The sequence below is a fragment of the Gobius niger genome, assembly GCF_951799975.1.
Source record: "Gobius niger genome assembly, chromosome: 2".
Classification (NCBI taxonomy): Eukaryota; Metazoa; Chordata; class Actinopteri; order Gobiiformes; family Gobiidae; genus Gobius; species Gobius niger.
Genome location: NC_136853.1, coordinates 31,656,724 through 31,676,614, shown reverse-complemented (window position 1 = coordinate 31,676,614; position 19,891 = coordinate 31,656,724). Strand labels below are relative to the sequence as shown.

General features: G+C 40.8%; 1 protein-coding gene across 1 annotated transcript in view; it reads right to left on the bottom strand.

Annotated features, from left to right (window-relative positions):
* sema3c (sema domain, immunoglobulin domain (Ig), short basic domain, secreted, (semaphorin) 3C) overlaps positions 1–19,891 on the bottom strand; it is a 38,542-nt gene that overhangs the window by 3,474 nt on the left and 15,177 nt on the right. Inside the window, exons 3-15 of the mRNA XM_079582264.1 lie at positions 18,874–19,034; positions 18,323–18,385; positions 16,452–16,571; positions 15,238–15,328; positions 12,160–12,279; positions 11,943–12,085; positions 10,800–10,914; positions 9,257–9,326; positions 6,502–6,646; positions 5,527–5,749; positions 3,635–3,723; positions 2,103–2,144; positions 1,758–1,915 (exon numbers count right to left, since the gene is read on the bottom strand). Coding sequence (XP_079438390.1) covers positions 1,758–1,915; positions 2,103–2,144; positions 3,635–3,723; positions 5,527–5,749; positions 6,502–6,646; positions 9,257–9,326; positions 10,800–10,914; positions 11,943–12,085; positions 12,160–12,279; positions 15,238–15,328; positions 16,452–16,571; positions 18,323–18,385; positions 18,874–19,034 — 1,540 coding nt within the window. The remainder of the gene's footprint in view (positions 1–1,757; positions 1,916–2,102; positions 2,145–3,634; positions 3,724–5,526; positions 5,750–6,501; positions 6,647–9,256; positions 9,327–10,799; positions 10,915–11,942; positions 12,086–12,159; positions 12,280–15,237; positions 15,329–16,451; positions 16,572–18,322; positions 18,386–18,873; positions 19,035–19,891) is intronic.

Here is a 19,891-nt window from a genome sequence, read left to right as displayed (position 1 = left end):
AAGAAAATGATTCTCTTTAACCTTAGCCGAGCACATTTTCTCCAGTTCAGTTTAACCCAGAGCTAAAAGCTTCTCGAGTGGAGCTTACAGCCTATAGGCCTGTGGAACGCCTCATTTGAAAGCTAAGACCAACAAACTGATCGTAACCTTTTTGCTACCTTTTCTTTAAGCGTTTTGCTGAGTTTTTGTGCGGTTTTTTTTTATCACTCTTTAGTCGTGATTTTTATTGTGTTATTGTTGATTTTCCGGCACATTTTTTGTTGTGCTTTTGTTGCTTTTTAGTTGCTTTTTTTTGGGCCACTTTTTCCATCTTTTTTTTGTCACCTTTGCTGTTGCGTTTTCATCACTCTTTAACATGTGTTTTTTGCTGCTTTTTTTTGTGCTGTTGTTGATTTTTCCGATGTTTTTGTCGTTCTTTTGAAACTTTCTTGCTTTTAGATTTGGGTAAAGCCAAACTGGAAAAAATGTTCTCGGTTCAAGTGGGGGTTAAGAGGTTAAAGTGACATATCATGAGCAATTTTGGCTTAGAAGAAAACTTATTTTGGGCTTTCCTCAGCATTGATATTTTATTTTAATATACTTTCTGTAATATGTCTATGGATAAAACAGATTATACATGCTGTCACTTATATCTGAACTGAACACACCTCAAGAACTGCTCAGAACAGGCCAGGACCAGGTGAAGATTTCTAGACTTAAAAATTAGTTTTGTAATAATATGGAACAGTTTTGTGTTCCATATTACGCAACAGAATCCAGGAAATACAGATTTGAGCGCTCTCAGCATTAGAAAAAGAAACAGCTAAATTAAAGAAGTTGTAGACTCTCCAGATGTGCTTTTGATGTAAACAGTGTTATAACAAAGTCAAAGGGAGACACTACAGATAAAACTTCAATGTAGCATTTTCAGGTTTTGAGCCAGTTTGATTTTTGGGGGAGTTCAAAACGCAGTTAATAAGTAAGATAGATTTTCAAATCATTGAAAACATCATTAAGTACAAGCATTTTGCATTTTGAGGAGTGAGGATTTTAAAGGTATAGGCCACCATTTTTACATACTGAGATATGTTCTTACCCAGGGCTGGACTGGCAGAAAAAAATGAGCCCGGGACTTTTGGGTCAAGACTGGCTCTCTATAAAGTCAGTCACACCATAGACACTGATTTATGTTCTTCCCAGCGGGTGGGGGTCAGGATTGATCTCACAAACTCGTGGTTATGAGCCCCGCGCTTTACCTATGGAGCTAAACAAGCAGAGCATTGCATGTAGATCAATGTTGTGAACGGCCCCGCGCATCAGGGGCACTTTGACTTAACTACACAGATGTCGATGTGCTCCTAAGATATCATTACGCCTCACAATATAGTACCCCTTTTTTATCCACGTAGAAAATCGACAAGTTTAATTTTAACTATACTTGGATACGCATCAAATCATCTCAGCTCAGGTAAGAACATATCTCAGTATGGAAAAACGGTGGCCTGTTCCTTTAAGCATCTTTCTCTGATGGAACAGAGTTACAATAGCCCATGGAGAAATGTTGGACCAGTGCATCATTTTAACAGCTTATTGTGAATAATAGGAAATTTACTAGAGTTTATTTTGATGACTCAAATTCTACATTTTTACCAATTGATTTGTGTCCCCATAATGTTGATCAAATTATTCTATTCATTCTTACTAAACTGAAACTCTTATTATCATTTTTCCCCCTTCTGCGCACAACTTTTCCCCACTATCGCACAGTTTGTGAGTACCTCTTTCCAGTGGGGTAGAAGCGAGAGCAGCTCAGGCCGTCCCAGGCACAGTAAGGGTCACGGGCCAAGCAGCAGTCGGCGCAGGCCTCTCCATATGCTTGACATCTGTGCAGAGAGACCTGGGAGACTCCATACTCTGAGCTGACGTAGAGCTGTTGCTGCAAAGTAAACAGTTCAAATGTCAGCCGCCCTGTTTGTCTTAATAAGTGGAGGACTGACAGCCAAATGAGCCACAATTACAGCTTATTATGGCTCTTCCTTTGGGACACTCGTGATTCAGTCTCAGCTGTTCTATGTGGCAACGTATTTGCAAACCTGCAAATTTTTAATGAATGGACCACTTACTTTTTTGGGGGAAATTTTCAAGTTGGTCACTGCAGCTTGGTTCTGGAGAAAAACCAAAACAAAGCATGTTTTACATCATGTTCATTTGACTTCCTGTCCTAACTCTTTCCATGTATACAGGCTGGGGACAAGACAACAATAATGTGTAAACATACACATAAACGTGCACTTAAAGCAGTACTAAGTAACTCATGCCCCCTGAGGCCATAAGCGCAGCTGCAGGTGTTGTTGCATGTTATGTTTTTTCACTCATTAATTGTCCTTGAGAGTAAATACGACGCTGACAGAAAAGACAAAGGGCGAGAGGGATATTGTACATCCAATTACACAATGGAAATCATTTTTTTCACTTAAACTTGGCTGTAAATACTGTTTAAGTGGCGCTAAGTAGCATTGCCTGTTAGCCTGTTAGCTTCTTCTTCGTGATTTCATCAGTGTGTATTGGTGGCTCCAACCCGGCGCAGGAAAGTTGCAATTGCGGTTTTCGGGCCAGAGACACCAGGGGGAGATGACAGACCCCCCAATCACCCCAATCATTAAGACTTGTATTACCCCCAGAGGGATTATGAAAAGGATTTATTAAGGTAAAGAAGTTACTTAGTACTGCTTTAAATACGGGCCCTATTATCAAGGGAAATAACAAAACACTGATCACTGAAACTGCTCGGCAAAATCTCACAGTCTTCAGCCGCATATATCCAACAGGGACTGGACAACAAGAACTGAAGGACTGGATGTTTTTCTACGGTCTTCGATCCTGTCTACAGAGGGTCTCCCATCAGCCCTGGGTCTACCTGTAGATCTCTCCTTCCTTTGGTTCTCCCCGAGGTTTCTCTTTGCCCCCACTGGGTTTTTGAATTTTTCCTTACCGTGTAGGAGAGTCTAAGGACGGGGGCACGTTTCCATTTGCTGCTGACGCTTATTTAGGCATTACATCTGTTTGGACATTATGTTTGCCTGGACACTACATTTTCCTGGACATTACAATGTTTGTGCGACTCCTGCAGTGATATTGGGATTGAGTCTTTTCATTACTTGAGTAAAAGTACAGACACCACTGATATTACTCTGGTTTAAAAAAAAAAAAAATCGATTTATCTCTATTATCTTGAATGGTTTTGTTTAAAATGTAACTCGGGGCTACATTATTCATTTCCATCAGCTTTTGACCAGATGTTTGGCAAAGTTTTCTTCAAGTGTAAATCAAAATCACCCCTGCCTGTAAACCTGCTGCGGCCCGAGTACAGCGAAAGATGAAAGCCCATGTGACCTTTAGCAGTGATCACACATCCCGCTCCCTGAAGCAAACAGCTGGTGCAAGGGTTCACTTGTGGCGAGGCAACTGAACGGGACAACCCTTGCCAAATGTGTGTGTGTTTTTCATCATTCTGTCACTGTGAGCAGCATCCATCTCCTGAATGCCACTCCGCTTTCGTCTGGTCAAGGCCTTTATATCGAGGCCAAACTCACTCCCTGTCCTGCCTTTGATTTGACAGCCGAAAAAGGATGAATCTTTGAGAAAAATAGCAGACCTTAAACACTTCCAACTCCTCCAAAATCAGGTCTTCATGCGCGGACTGGTTACTGGGCAGCACGATCAACTTCTGGATGGTGCCTTTGTCTGAGGGCAGAGAGAATACTGTGTTACAGCTGTGAGGCACATGATGCACAATGACAGAACATAAACATGTACAATAGCAGTGGTTCTCAACCTCGGGATCCACTTTCAACTGATCATGATAATCCAAATAAGAGTAATCACTTTAAATTATCCCAGATTGGCTCCGTTTGAATGTGTTATACCTGTATATCAACATGCAACAGAGTTCTGCTGTTTCAGGCACTAACTTCTTAACCCCCACCTGAACCGAGCACCTTTTTCCAGTTTGGCTTTGCCCAAATCTGAAAGTTTCTTGGAAAAAGAGTCAAAATGGCGACAAAAATTAGACGCAAATGACAATGAAATAAGTAGTTGAAATGCGACTAAAGAGCAACCGAAAAGGTGACTTAAAAAGTGTCAGAAATGTGACAAAAATGTGGCGAAAATGTGGGAAAAAGTGACAAAAGTGGCAAAAGAGTGGCAAAAAAATTGGCAAAAATGTAAAAATGTATAAAAATTAGACAAAAACAAGGATGAAAAAGTAACAAAAACGTGTTGAAAATGCAACAAAAGAAGCCACAGAAGAGCAACCAAAAAATGACAAAATAAAGTGGCAAAAATGTAGCAAAAAAGTGACAAAAAAAGTGGCAAAAAAGTGGCAAAATGTAACAAAAAAGTGGCATAGAAAGTGGCAAAACGTGACAAATTGTGGAGAAAAATGTGACAAAAACGCAAAAAAAGTGACACCAATGTGGCAACAACGTGAGGAAAAAGATCCTTCTCGATCAGCTTTGTGGGTCTTAGCTTTCAAATGAGGCGGTACTCTGTAGGCTGGAACCTTTTAGATTTGGGTAAAGCTGAACGGGAGAAAACGCACTCGATTAAGGCGGGGTTTAAGAGGTTCACAGTAAGACAAATCATCAAAAACAAATCAGTTGAGAACCAATAAAACCCAAAGTCCATGAGATATGCTGTGCTCTGCCTAACTGGTCTAATGATTAAACTCAGTGGAGAGTGGAATGAAGATCGTTTTATAGTTTCTAACATTTGCTTTTTGAGCGATGAATAAAAGCTGTGACCAGGTCTCAGAGCCACGTGAGGCGGGAGCAAGAGATGCAAGCTCTTAAGTCCAAAGCAAAAAAGAGTGGAGCCTGAGGACAAGTAGTGTCATCAATAAAGCCTGTTTATCCGACCATCCGGTATAGTGCAAACTCCTGGAGGCCGCTGATAAGAAGAAAACCTCCTTTTCTGCCAGTGCAATTTCTGAGGAAAATTAACTCTGTGCAACAGGCTGAAAATGCCAGATTATTCTCTCAGACAAGGACAGGAAAGATGCCCCCATAAAGCTGCAATGCTACAAAGTTACTGTATGCTGTTGCTGTAATATATTTACATGAGAACACAGTAAAGTACAATCCCTGTGCAAGACAACCACAACAAAAGTTCAATAACTATAAATTGCACAAAAGGGTGGCGATATAAAGTGGCAGTGCATGAAAAAAAATATACACCTGACGTAAAATCTGAATTGGGCCACAATTTAATGTCACATTCAAGTCATGAGAGATAAGTGCGATAACCTGATTGCATATCTTGATCTGATCAGACACAACTTGACAATCATTTACGTATGTGACATCTTCTTGACCCGTGTTAGTCCAATCTTGGTTTCTGTTGCTTATCAAAAGAATCTTAACAACAACTATAAAACGTTGAGTCACAAGAAGTCCAATTTTGACACTACAAATCATTCTTTCAACAATTGTTTTCATGTAATGTCTTTTGGGCAGGGGTTGACGATGTGATGAGTGAAGAAAGTCTGACCTGTGCCGAGGAACAGCACTTGGTAGTTCCCGTCTGCAGCAGCGACCTGGTCCACCACCACAGCCGTGTATTTGTACTCAGCTCCGGTGCGCACCACTAGGGGGCGCCTGCCCACTGGGTAGATGGGGTTATACATGACAGGGTGATTCCTCACAAAGGTCACGACGTCGTCAGGAAACTCCTTAGTCGTGTGGATATCGGGGGTGAACGCGCCTCCCGGACACTGCGAAAACACAAACAGTGACTGTTATCAGAGAAATGATTATGCTTTCAAATTGACCCTCTCGATTCAATTATTTGTCTATGATATGAAGGTGTTAAAAAGTAATATGGAGGATGAAATAATTCCAGTAGCTCTCTTTATTGTCTTCACTCCCATTTTCTCCAGTTTGGCATTACCCAAATATAAAAGCTTCTTGGAAAAAAGTGTCAATATAGCAACGAAATCGAGGAAGAAAACGCAACAAATAAGTGACAAAAAAAACATACCAGAAAAGCAACAACAATACAACAAAAAAGTGACCTGGAACCCTATTTTGAACTACTTTAATGGACTCCAAATTTCTCTAGATGAGAGGACTGCTCACACTTGTTCTTGTTTTTATTACTATTAATTGTTGATTCCCTGAAATTTAGTTTTTCTCCATTTTCATTTTTCTTTATATATTTGTATGTTACATATGTATAGCCTACATATTTGTGAAGTAAAATAAAAAAATAAAAAACTCTTCCAAAATGAGACATAAATGCGGCGACAATGGATCAGTTTTGTAGGCCTTAGCTTTCAAAATAGACATCACACTGTTGCTCTCCAATTGAGGAGCTTTGAGATTTGGCCTGGAGAAAAATGCCCTCGGTTCAGGTGGGGGTAAAGAGCATACAAAGGAACTGGAGTAATGCTCTCATAATTCTCTGTGGTAAGAAGATATTTTCAAGATAAGCTTCATTTAAAAGCAAATGTTTCGTTGAACTCACAGTTCCAGGTCTGGGATAGGGGATGCGTCCCTGGAAAGCCACCCACTGAAAGTTCGGCCCATCCCGATGAGCGAAGGGCCCATTGAAGACTGTGAGAATGTCTGCCATGTTATACATACACACCGCGGAGCCTTTGAACACAGAGCTGTAGAAATAAGATTCAGGTTCATTAGGTGTATTTTTTATTGCATTTATTTCATCACACGTCTGAGCAAAACAATATCAAAAACTCTTGCTCATGTAGCGCCCCTGCAGGTCATTTTAATTTGGTTTGGCTTTCAACAAGACACAGCGGGACCTTTGTTACGTGTAGAACAGAACCGTATTGTGTGAAATGGGGAAAAACACTGAGGGAAAGTGCACACATGGAGAACCAGGCTGTTTGCTTTGGCTGGGCTTTCGGAGCCAGAGAGAGAGAGAGAGCTCTAATGCAGACGTACTATGATCCTGAGGTTACCGGTGGATCCAGGCCCGTGGCACCCAGGTTCAACCAGATGAACTCAATTAGACTGCAGAACTCAGGGATCAAGTGACCGCTACTTTAAACTTTACGATTCGACACGCTGCTGGTATCACATAGAGGCCATTCAGACACGCCGTGGCGCTTACGACTCACTATTCTGTTTTATACACTGTCAATGAAGAGCACCAGCTTTAGCGAAGCATGCAAGGGATGGAATGAGATTGACAGTTACTATGCTATAGATCAGTGGTTCTCAACCTGGGGGTCGGGACCCCAAAGGGGGTCGTGAGACAAATTGAGGGCTCACCAGATCATGTAGATAAAATACACATATTTTTATTAGCATCTACTCTAATATTTTATTGTAGCATGTGTGTGCTATTTTACCAGAGTGCCATTATTTGTATGTAATTTGATGGATTTTACTTTAGCCATTTGTTTTTTTTAGAATTATTTCTCATGGTGTGACCAGGGCGGGGGTCACAAACCCCTTTAACTGTTATAATGGGGGTCGCGGCTCCAAAAGGTTGAGAACCACTACTATAGATAGCCCCATATGGCGGATGATTCTGGATACATTAAAAAAATATATTTAAATGTTTTATTTTTGTATATTATACTCGCCTTAGCTGCTGGGGAATAACATTTTACAAACAAGCTCTACTTACTTATACATATATAATGCATAATCATTATATCTGAATGTTTGAAGGTTAAACAATTCAACACATATATTGTAAGGCGTAATAACACCATAGGAGCAGCAGTAATGTCTTCACTCCTAAAGAGTTCTGAAGATATTACTGTGTATATGTATGTATATAGTACCCCTTTTTATCCACTTAGAAAGTCAACATGTTTAATTTTGTGTAACCATACTTGGATCGTGTAACTCATGTAACTGTATCTAAATAGGGAAAAGATGGAAGAGCTTGGTCGCTTCTAACTCCACCCCCGTTTGGGTCCATGGGAATATGCTATGAGAGGAGGTTAAATGCTAACGGCATCTTTGGTCTTTTTGCGTCACTGAGCGCACGCACAAAGACCAGGCAGGTACGCATCAACTTGTCTAAGCTCAGGTAAGAACATATCTCAGTTGGAAAAATGGTGGCCTGTTCCTTTAAAGAGGGGGTATTATGCTTTTTTCAATCACATAGCACCAGTCTATATCACACTACAATGATGACGAAACCTTCTGTTGGTCTGTAACTGCAGTAAATTAAAATAACTGCATTGTATAAAATTGCTCTCTCAAAATGGCTGTAGCAAATGTCTTGAAATAGGCCTCTGTCTCTTTAAGAACCTCTGACCCTTTCCGACACGCCCCCTCCACACGCTGTCTGTGGCATCAGTGGGGAGGGGGTTCTGCTGAGGAACAGTGGTTGGTTACTCGGCTGGTGATGAAAGCTCGGAGGCGTCTCCAGGAGGTGGAGGCGTTCCTAGGAGGACTCAGGCAAACCTATCCCTAAAATGGCTGCCATCAGAGCTTTTACAGATTACTAAAAAATACGTAAATGTGCCAAGGCAACACTTCAGACATGTTTTTAATGAGGGAATGTCATAATAACATGATGTAAAGCTTGAAAAAGTCGATTTTGCATAATACCCCCCCTTTAAGCATTATAGGCTCTCACAGGTCAAACTAAAAGCTTTCTTAACCCCATCGTGAGCTAAACAATGTTTGTGTCTCGAGATAAAGAGATGTAGCTTATGCTTATGGGGCGGGGTGGCACTCGCTCGGCCGCAATAGTGGCCATAACAAAAGCACATGTTCACCCCCGAATCCTCCACAACCCCTTTTAAACATTAAAGGTCCTCCATGAACACTTGCCATCACAAACATATTGAATAAAATATGTTTTGTCCCTCAGTATTTTGTAAAAGCATACATTTGTGGAAAAGACCTTTGTGCATGTCTGTTATTGTAATATATATTTTTATGACACAAAGTACAATAAAGATACTTGAGCAAAATTTTCCATGAGAACATTTTTCAAAAGTTCAAATGCAATATCGCTTTGACCCCATTAGAAACACAGCTGAATATGTTGTGGCACACGTTTCGTTGGCACTTTTTCAACACCGTCACAGTCAGCAGAACAAATCCCTGCTCCCTACAGTCATATGGAAATCCCATTAAAATAAGAGAATCTGGTGCAGATAGCCAGATGCTGTTGTTGTCATCTGTGTAAACATGTCTTCACCATAACACATGACATCCTCGAGCAGCGGCATCCTTCCTGATCGGCTCGTACGCTCTGAGGCTAAAGGAATGTTACTGTTGGCTCTCACCTCGTCGATGTGAAGACTCCGAAAACCAGAAGACCTTTTGGTTGATCCGTCTCCAGCAAAAACACATTTTCTAAAGAGGAATAACACACACTGTACTTATAGATAATCATAAACGCATGCACTGATAAATACACAGCATCTACTACTGCGCCTACTACTTGCAAATTTCATATATGTAATTAGAAACAATTATATCGCAAGGTGCATTAATAGTATTTGTTTCGAATTACACATGCTTCACCGATGACTGCAGCAAAACAAAATGAGTGGGATAAAAAAAAAAAAATGTCCTAAAGAAGGACATAGGGCCTCATGTCCTATTTATTCAGAGTGTTGTTGATTTCTGGAGATATATATATATATATATATTTTAATTCGTGCAGTCGTTATATTTGAAGAATTCAGTGGTGCTAGGCTAGAGCTAGGCTAGTGCTAGGCTAGCGCATGTCTATGGCAACTTGTAGCCTGCATTAAAAACAGTCTGACCCAAGCACAGTGCACCTGAGGCAAATCACTTATAACACCAGACTACTGATATAAATGTCCGTGTTGACTGAATTAAAAAAAATATATATAACCATTTTGCATTTAAAATAACAGCATCGGCTTCCTGGTTGTAAGCTACCCGGCAGCGGAGTGATTTGCTAGCTTACCGGATCTACAGTAGTTTGTTAACCTGCGGCCGGCATTACTACACGTGGAATTCACAAAGGAAAGAGGTTTTTAATGCAGGCTACTAGTTACCATAGACATGCGCTAGCTTAGCACTAGCCTAGCACAACTAAACTCTGCAAATGTAAGGACTGCATGAAAAAAAAAAAAAGCTCCAAAAATCAACAACAATAACTAAGAAATGAGGCCCTATGTCAAAAATCCTGAAATATCACTTGAAACCAAAAACAGCAGTGATAGTGTTCGCTTAATTGAGTTGGATTGTGTGTAATATGCACGGTATAAATAGACTTGCCTTGCCTTAAAGGTGCATTATGCAACTATTTACGTGGGGAAAAAAAGTTTGATCTTGTAGTGACCCAGCGGCTGTATGAGTGGTCAGCATGGAGCGTTTACTTTCCATCACAGATGCTCCAGGATCAATTGTTTGGAAGGTTTTCACTGCTGACGGACCCTCTCACTAGAAAACCTACAAAACAAATGATCCTTGAGCATTGTAGAGACCACTGTGATTGAAAGTAAAGTCGCCCTGCTGATCACTCATACAGCCACTGGGCCAATACAAGATCAAAAACACACAAAAATCTGCTTTTTTTACTGCATAAAAAGTTGCGTAATGCACCTTTAAGTACATAAGGTGTATTAGTGTTAATCCAGACCAAACAAATGTGGATTGTTTGTGCAGAGAGCAGTTGCTGGATTCCATTAAAACAAGAATAACATGCCTTTGGGAATAAAAGATTCTATCGCTGCCACGCACACGTTTTCATTGTAATAAAGTTGTTTTTGAAGTTGATACGCCATGACATGCACGTCAGAGAGAAATGTGCAAGGAGCTAAACGCCTGAAATAGCATCAGAGAGCAGCTCACCGAGTTCATCAAAGTGTGTCTCGGTGCCGTCCTCTTCCAAAACAGAACACACCATCCGGGCTTTGAGAAACGTGGTCCATTTGTTCACCAGACTCCGCTGGCCGCCGATGTCGTTCTGCACAGAGACGCCGCACATGACTCATAGCACATGTTTCCATTTTTTGGTTCATCATTATACAAGGAAATAGTCAAGGGATTAAAAACTCTCAGTCATCCGGGTGGTTGCTTTTATCTTGTGTGGTCTGTCCAAAATGTAAGTCCATTTATCGTGTTTCAACGTCACAAGATTGAGGTTTAAACTTGAAGCTTTGCATTTTTTAACATTACGTTTACCTTACATTTTACAAGCTCCACAGGCTTCTCAAAGCACAACACTTAGTCATTATTCATTCAGTCAACACACTTTTGGAGGGAAGCTACATAAGCTGTAAAACCATTGGAAGTGAGGCCGCCGATCAGCAATATCTGCCCTCTGACCTCTGATCAGCCACATTCATACAGGCACACCTTTCTTCAGGCTTGGAAACATCTCACAATAAATGTCAGTTTTTGAGGTTTTAATGGTGTAGGATGATGAAACTCGCAGTAAAATGGACCATTTCTGCTGACATGTGCCAATTCAACATGAAGCTTGACACGACGCACCAGTTCAAGGTGGGAATCGAAATGCTGACTTTTAGATCCATGTAGTGCTCTAACCACTGAGCTACTTCTGCGATGAAGATATTTTTTTTGTTTCAAGAAGATTTGTCTGTGTGTGAACTGTAAATAAACAGTAGTTTCTGTCTATGACTACCACTACAACAGCACCACCTGCTGGTGTTTTATGGTATTATTGAAAGGATTCTAAAGAATGGAAGTAAACAATGTGGCAATAAAACTGAAGTTACTCTTTGAAATCTGACATGGCAGGACTGTGTCAGGTTTGTGTAAAAGGAGCCTTGCCCGTAGAACTTAGACATCGCTGATCTTTACAAAATGGTCATTGTAATCATTCATCTATTACCCATGATAGAGAATGTATGACACACAGCTGATTACAATTCAACAGCATTATCCTCATATACTGCCACTCCAGGCTTGTGGAATATGTGCAACAGAGTTCTGGCTATGTAGAATATCGACACATCCAAACAGACTTACAGGACAAACCCGGGCCACCATGGTGTGGATGTTCTTGGTGTTGCCGCTGTTGTCTGTGAGCCTCTCTCTGAAGAAGAAGTACAGTTTAGCATCATTTGGGTCCGTCCCATCTGGTATCAGGTGAGCATCAATAAAGATCGGCTCTGGAAAAGACATGAAGGTTTTATATCAGCAGAACAGAAGAGGAGGATTATTCACTTTTTTTTTTTCAAATTACCACTAAGCCACTTGGAGTTATGCTGGTCTGTCCGCACCGCATTCCTCTTGGTGAGGCTCCTAAAGATCGCAGAGTCTGTCCCCATGAAGTCTATGTACATGCCTGAGAACAGCTCCTGGTCTGAGTCAAAGCAAAAAACATTCGTTATAACTCCAACCAATCAATTAATTAAGTCCAAAAGTTGAGTTAGAAAATGCATTGGTTGTGACATTTAGCTATTTATTATGTTTTACACATTATCAGGCAAGGCGAGTTTATTTATAGATCACAATTCATGCACAACTCAAATCAATCTAATTTAAAATATGAATCTAATAATCATTACACATTTTTCGCAAAAAGCACTACAGTGTACTGGTTCAATAGGAATGGGAGCAGAAGGGCTTTGATTTCCAGATGATGAATAGAAATAACCTTTTTTTCTTTTACAAAATGTAACGCAAAGTGCTTTAGAGATTAAAATCACCCTGTGCCCACATATACAAATCAGCCTTTATGTGCTCGCTCCTTGCCCTCTGTAGTCACTGGATGCGGACTGTAACTCCTTTAGTCTTCCTTCATTGTTCCCAGTCCCAGCCCATGTGTTTAACTGAATGTGAGCAGTGTTATGAGAGCAGTATCTGAAGCATGCGTCCAGCCAGGGCCACTAAGGACACTCTGCTGACAGCACACGCACTGTCCACACTGGCGCTGCTCATGTCAACATTACACAGAGAGGCTGGCATTTAATTCAAATTAAAACTATAGGCATCCCCCAGGGGCCAGTTTAGGCACAGGGACTTTTTACAGCTCTAATGTCCTAGATCAAAATGTAAAGTAGCACCCAGCATATTAAACAGCTCTTAAGTGGCCACAGCTGTTTATAACTTGTATGCGCGAGATTATTCCTAACTTGTTGCTGAATCATTGCGGTTTCTCGTGATACTGTTCATTCCAGCGCTCATTCCTCGCCCCTTAAGTCACTGCTCCTTCCTGCTGGCGCTCTTCGTGGGCCGTTCAGTTCAGAGTTGGCAGAGCTGCGGCTGACTAGCTCTGCTCAGGTGTCAGAAAGTGAAGCTCAAGGTGCAATGTGTCCTGTCAACAGCAACCCCACACTCCCAACCAACCGCAGATCAAAGAAATCCCGGGAAAGGGACACTGCAGCCCATCCTGGGGGAGACATTACGTGTGTTTGATGTCTACAACTGTCACATTTAACTTTTGCACCAGTCTATTTATGGACCCCCCCCCCCCCAAACAAATACCTTTCAAATCTGAGGCGTCTCCTTGTGTTTGAAAGTCGGAGCTGCCTGCAACTACGATGAAAGCTTTGTTTTTTTTAAAGTGCAGTAGGTAAACAATGTCTCAAAAGAGTTAATACTGTATGACTGCAGTTCACGAATATTCTGAGTTCATAAATGGACCAGCCAAAAGGAAAGAATTTAAGGCATTTTTTTATTTGGGTAGTGTAGGTTACATCTAAATCGGCCTTTCATTTTAATTACAGTGATGTTTTTAAAGGGTTGTAATAGGGCTGGGTACGTTCCATTTTTCCCTCGATACCAATACTTTAACCGATACCAGAATGATACTTTTTTCGATACCTACCTATACTAAAATATTTGTCATCCAGAACCAGAAAAGTGAGCAGTAATTTGTGGAAGATATGCAAATTTACAATGTATAGAAATGTGTGAAAAATAAGAAAACATTTGGGGGTAAATTGTGGCAAAAATAAGGATTAAGGAAATTGGGAAGCAAAGTTTTTTGAAAAAAATGTGGTAAAAATAAATGGGATTTTTTTTTTTTTTGCTGAAACAACCAAGTCACTTATTTTAATCCTGTCCCTGGACCAAAAGAATGTGATGATGTCATAATGTCAGGTGGAGGGCAGGGGCCAATATAACTCTCTGGGAGAAATACAGTTTTTGTAAGAAATCCCCAAAACTAAAATTGACAAATGTTTTTCCTCATCAGTATTTGTCAGTGATCGGATTCACAAACCTGACATTTTGCTTTTATGGCTGAAAGTCCTTATTGTCACCACTTTTGGACGCCTTTCAGAGATAATAATTGGACAATAGTTTATATGTGCTGATAGAAAAGACGATGTAGTTTGATTCAGTTTATGGTTCATGTGGATTCTCCCAGTAATGATCAGCAGTTTGCCAGTTACCATAGTTGCAAATTTGCAGTTGCCCCCACCTATAGAGACGTCACAGAAGGGGGCGTGAAAATAGACTTTTTTGTGAACACAATTTTTCTTGAAATATAAATATAAATATGAAATATAAACGTATTTATCACATACAATTATAGTCAAGTCTAAATCCTGTCCACATGGATGTTTATTCACAGCAGATTGTTCAGTAGAAGCAAAAAAACTGCAGTCTTAGCTCGAGCTGGCTAGCATTAGCATTAGCACGATGCGAGCATGTTACTTAGTATTCTTCATTTTTTATGTATTTATGGGCTGTTGAACCACTTTGCTCCTCTCCATGTCTTTGTATCTTTATTCAGTAGAAATTTAGCATTTGTTAAAGGAGTTTTTTCATAATTAACGAAAGTTAAGATTTTTCTCAAAATTGTTTTCCCCCTAAAATGTTGTCACACATTACCATATATGGGTGATTCCAGAGATGCCGTCTGTATCTATTCACCTTATTCCGCCCCGCCCACTTTTGCCTCTTTTTGCCTTGTCTCGGAAAAGTTCAAAGTGCAAAGTTCATTCATTTAAATAGAGAGCGAGGGAAAATGTTTGCCTCTAAAATCTGATGTTTAGTCGATTGATTTGTGTAAAATGTCCTACGTTCACTTGCACCAACAAGTCAACACTTCAGCGTTTCTCTGAAAATCGGCTTTGTTTTAATCTAGACTTCTCCCGTCCTATGCTGACTGATAGGAGAAAAGGGGCGGGCACAACTCATGGCGGCGCCGTCGCGAACTTCCGGAATAGGCTCTTTAGAATGTTGTGATGTCACATGAACACAACCTATACAGGTAGTACCTGAACTTTTGTTCAGGTACCATATCGTTTAACAGAACACAGCTTTGTTGTAAAGCACATAAATCAGGAAGCATGCGTCACAAGACACCTACTGAGCATGACGGAAACAGTGTTGACTTCAGGGTTGAAGGAGCACCTCCCTTTTCCAGATTCGCTCTTGGAGTCGATGTGAAATACTTGTTCCTGTCACAGAGAAGAGAACAAGTCGTTTTGTGCAGACAGCTTTATAACAAAAGTTTCTCCGCTCTACAATAAATGTACTCTTAAGAGGGAGCCAAATGTCCCTTAAGATAGTGCTGTTCAGATTTTCCTAAGCTTAGAGGTTTTAGCAGAGGAAACCCGCATCCAGAGCACCTTTAGTGTGCCTTACGGGACAGTAAAGCGAATTCCATTACTAGGAGGTTCACCCAAAAAAAAAAAAGGTTTGTGACCATCCCTGTATCTGAAGGAAGTTTTGGAAAATGTATAAAAGGCTTTCTGTCTGACTACATTTGGTTTGCCTGCTGCCTTGAACTGACACGTCATTGACGTCAACAGGGACAGATTGTTCAGGAAAAACGTGTTGCATGAAGTCTGGTAAGACTATGGCTCATTCATACTTCCCAAGACGCAAGAACTTCTTGCTCTTGCACCCTGAGCTGCAGAACAAAATGAAGTCACTTTTGCCTTGTAACCATGGAAACGTTTTGTAACTGATGACAGTTCCGTGGCGCCACTGCAGGTGAGAGTAAATACACGCTGACAGAAAAGACAAAGGGTGAGAGGGATATTGTACATCCAGTTACACAATGGAGATGATTTTTTTTCAGTCAAACTTGGCTGTAAATACTGTTAAAGTGGCGCTATAGCCCGCAGTTAGCTTTCCCCTTTAGCCTGTTAGCTTCTTCTTTGTGGTTCCATTAGTGTGTATTGGTGGCTCCGACCCGGAGGCAGGGAAGTTGCAATTGTGGTTTTCTGGACAGAGACACCAGGGGGAGATGAAAGGCCCCCCAAGCATCCCATTAACACTTGTATTACCCCCAGAGGGACTACGAAAAGGATTTATTCAGGCATTCTTTACGTTAAGTAAATTAACGTAGCCATTTCCTAGTATTTGTTATTTTCATTGTTTGGTCGCATGAAACGCGTAAAATTACATACATTTTTGACTGAACACAATGTACTTGAGTAGGCATGGGGTCGGCCAGTCAGATAACACTGAGACCACTTTCTTCCTTCTCTCTCTGAACCAAAAGCTTTAGTTTTCAGGGTTATAGTGGCTCCAGAGTCCTATAACAATGTGTTACTTTCCATATACTACACCCACCTCTGGCCTGCGCCCCCTGTTGATGTAAACACAGACTGGACTGTAGGCTCCACTGCCGCACATGAACATATGAGTCCGGTTGTAGGGCTGCACCACACGGATGAAGTTCCCACAGCCGTGCTGAAAAACACATTACAAAGATGCAGAAGGTCAGGAGCAAAATTACATTTGTCTAATTTATGGATGTCAAACAAAAAAAAAGGAAAAAACATTAAAATGCAGATGTGCTCCGAAAGTTTGTAACTGACTGTTAAAAATGAATTGGTTTATCCACAACACAGAGTAATATTAACGCCAAATAAATTCCCAAATTGCGGAAATTCCCCTTCTGCTGTTTTAAATCACTGCTATGATAAAATTTGGTTTGGTTGTTGCTGACATGTTTGCCAAGTCTCTGTTGATGTATAAGGGGTATGTCATGATTGAAGATTGAGCTTCTGTTTCCTGGTCTCCGTCAGTCCTCCCTCCCACACCTGCAGCATGACTGGGATGGACCCTGTGTCTCATTAGGCACTAAACCAGAGCCAGAGCAGGAGGAGGAAATGTGGAGGAGAACATGCAGGCATACAGTGTCAGGGGAGCAGCCGGGAACATGGCCATGACTGGAGCAACGGCAGCTGGTCCTGCCTGATGAGCAAGAAGTGAAGACGGAGAGTGTCTCATTTAGTGCCTATGCTTTTCCATTCATCTTCAAGAGTTTAGATTACACGCATAATTGTTTGGCAGACCTTCCTCTCAGCTTTCATGCGTTGTGTTGCAAATAAGTACTAAAGCAACCAATAATTAGATTGTCCTGCTGAGAGAATTATTTATTAAGCAAGTCCTGGCAAGAGAGTATATGTTTTAGTGGTAGGGAAAACCACTGGGAATTAAACACAAGACTTTCTTGCTACCATGGTGCCCTTATATGGGCAGTTGTAGTTATGGAATTTGAAAGCACTATACTTCTACCTATTTTGTCATATTTGGACTAAAAATGTATTGTCGAAAAAGATGATTTTTAGTCATTGCATACCGACTATTTGGGTTGACCATGCATCAACAAACCATAATACAATGCCAACTTTCCGCATCAGGCTTATGTTTTCACAAATTACTACTTTTACAACATACTTTTAAGGGGGAAAGGGAAGTGACCCGACAAAAAGGAAAGAAAAAAACAGTTTGTAATGTGGCCTGTCAAATGACAAATGAGAACATTTGTGAATAGAATTAGAAAAAAAAAGTGAGACAAATCTATAAATGAAACTATTGGGAACATTTTGAGCTGATGAATCATATGTCCAGGACGACATATGAAGCCTGTGAGTGGTTCCACTGCAGAGATAGCACACAATACTATAATAGAAAGAGTGTCTAGAGCAGGCTGTGACTCAGAGAACACATTTGACTCATGGATGGAAAGAGGTTTTTCCTCTCTGTAGCACTGTGCTGGACAAAAGCCTGGCCGTGTCGGACAGTGAGAGACACAGATGCAGATGACACAGGAAAAAAGGAGCTCATAACCCTCATCAATATATAGTTCCTCTTGTTATGTGTAGCTGTTTATTGTCTATAATGATGTATGCTCCAAAATCAATAAGGCAAATGGAAGAATTCTTTGCATAACTTTTATGAGTATATTTCATCGTTTCGGTGAATGAGGGTGTGTTCGTGAGTGCGAATATGGGACGACAGATGGAAATTATAGCCCATGGTTACAATCCGGCGTGGCGTGTTTACATGCATGAGTCTCATGTCTGTTCAAACATACAAACAAGGTCTGATGAGGCTTCACTGACTCTACTCTCAGATTCGAGCAGCTGACAACCCAACAGTGATTCTAATCCCAATGGCGTATTTTGTGTAGCTTATCAATACTATACACTTACCGTGGGGTCCTTGCCTGCCATTTGGCATTCCTCTATCTTACTGTTTGACGCAGGCCAAAACACCTAAAAAACAGAGGCAGTGTGTTGCATTAACATGGAAATATCAGGACAGAGTGAAAATGCGGTGCAAGGCAGATGTGTGTGAGTCTACAGGCAGCATAAAACGTGTGCTTTTAAACAGGAGAGGTGCCCAAAAGGTCCAGCTCAATGAATACATCAAGCATTTTGGTTGGTTGAAAGTGGATGCGGAGTAGCACTCCCTCGTGGGCTCTAAATGCCTCCCCATCTGTTTATGCACTTCATGCCTGTCAATTACACCAGCCGTAACTCCTTCACTGCATGCACGGTCATTCAGCATCCGCTACAGCGTTTTTACAGCTCTCCTGGATAACCCCAAAGTGTCCAGATCATCTCTAATGTGCAATTATTTGCATACCGTTGTGAACAAACACAACTAAATGGCAGTGCTTTGTATGATGGATTTTATTTGTTCCCTTGTAGAGAGTGTCATGACAAAAAAGACACATGTTTTCAGTGATCAGAGCACTAACCTTGAGAGTGCTATCGGTGATGTTATTAATGTCCATGGACAGGACATGGTCTTTGCACCCCACATACATACGGTCCTGGTCCTCGTCCATATGCAAAATCCTGTAGTCCATGGCTTTGTCTGATATACTGTAGTGCTCAAAGGACTCTGACGCTTGAAGGTCTGAGAGATACAAAAGACACAAAAGAAGTCAGAAAATTATTTGCATTGACTATTTTTTAAATCCTTATTAATATATGATTTTATTATCTGCATTTTTGCATTACACAGAAGGAAACATTTTCAAAAAACAACAAAATTAAACATAATATTAGAGGAATAGTTCACCATTTTCCATACTGAGATATGTTCTTGCCTGAGCTTAGATGAGTTGATGCGCTCAGTCATGCAAAACGACCAAAGATGTTTTTAGCATTGGCCTCTCCCAGTATATTCCTATAGCTCCAAACGGGGGTGAAGTTGGAAGTGACCACGCTCCTCCACGTGCACACACAAAGACCAGACAGGTATGTATCAACTTGTCTAAGCTCAGGTTAGAACATATCACAGTATGGAAGAACTGTGTGCCCTCAGTCACGCAAAAAGACCAAAGATGTTTTTAGCATTTGGCCTCTCCCAGTATATTCCTATAGCTCCAAATGAGGTGAAGTTAGAAGCGACCAAGCTCTTCCACGGGCACGCACAAAGACCAGACAGGTACGTATGAACTCGTCTAAGCTCAGGCAAGAACATGTCTTACTATGGAAAAATGGTGAACTATTCCTTTAAGGCTTCATAATTAGAATATTTGTCCATCGATTAAACTATAGTTTTGCACCAGATCACCAGGATGTCATCTCAACTGTTCCTAAAACGATGGCGGAGCAGTGCTTGTAATCTAAGCTCTTCCTGATGACGGGTGTTCCAATCAAAAAACTAAATTACACCGATGTGAGATTTTTCATGGTGTTGCTGTATTAGAGACCAATAGACCATTATTATTTACAAAATCTAAAATGGAAATGGAAAACAAAACAAAA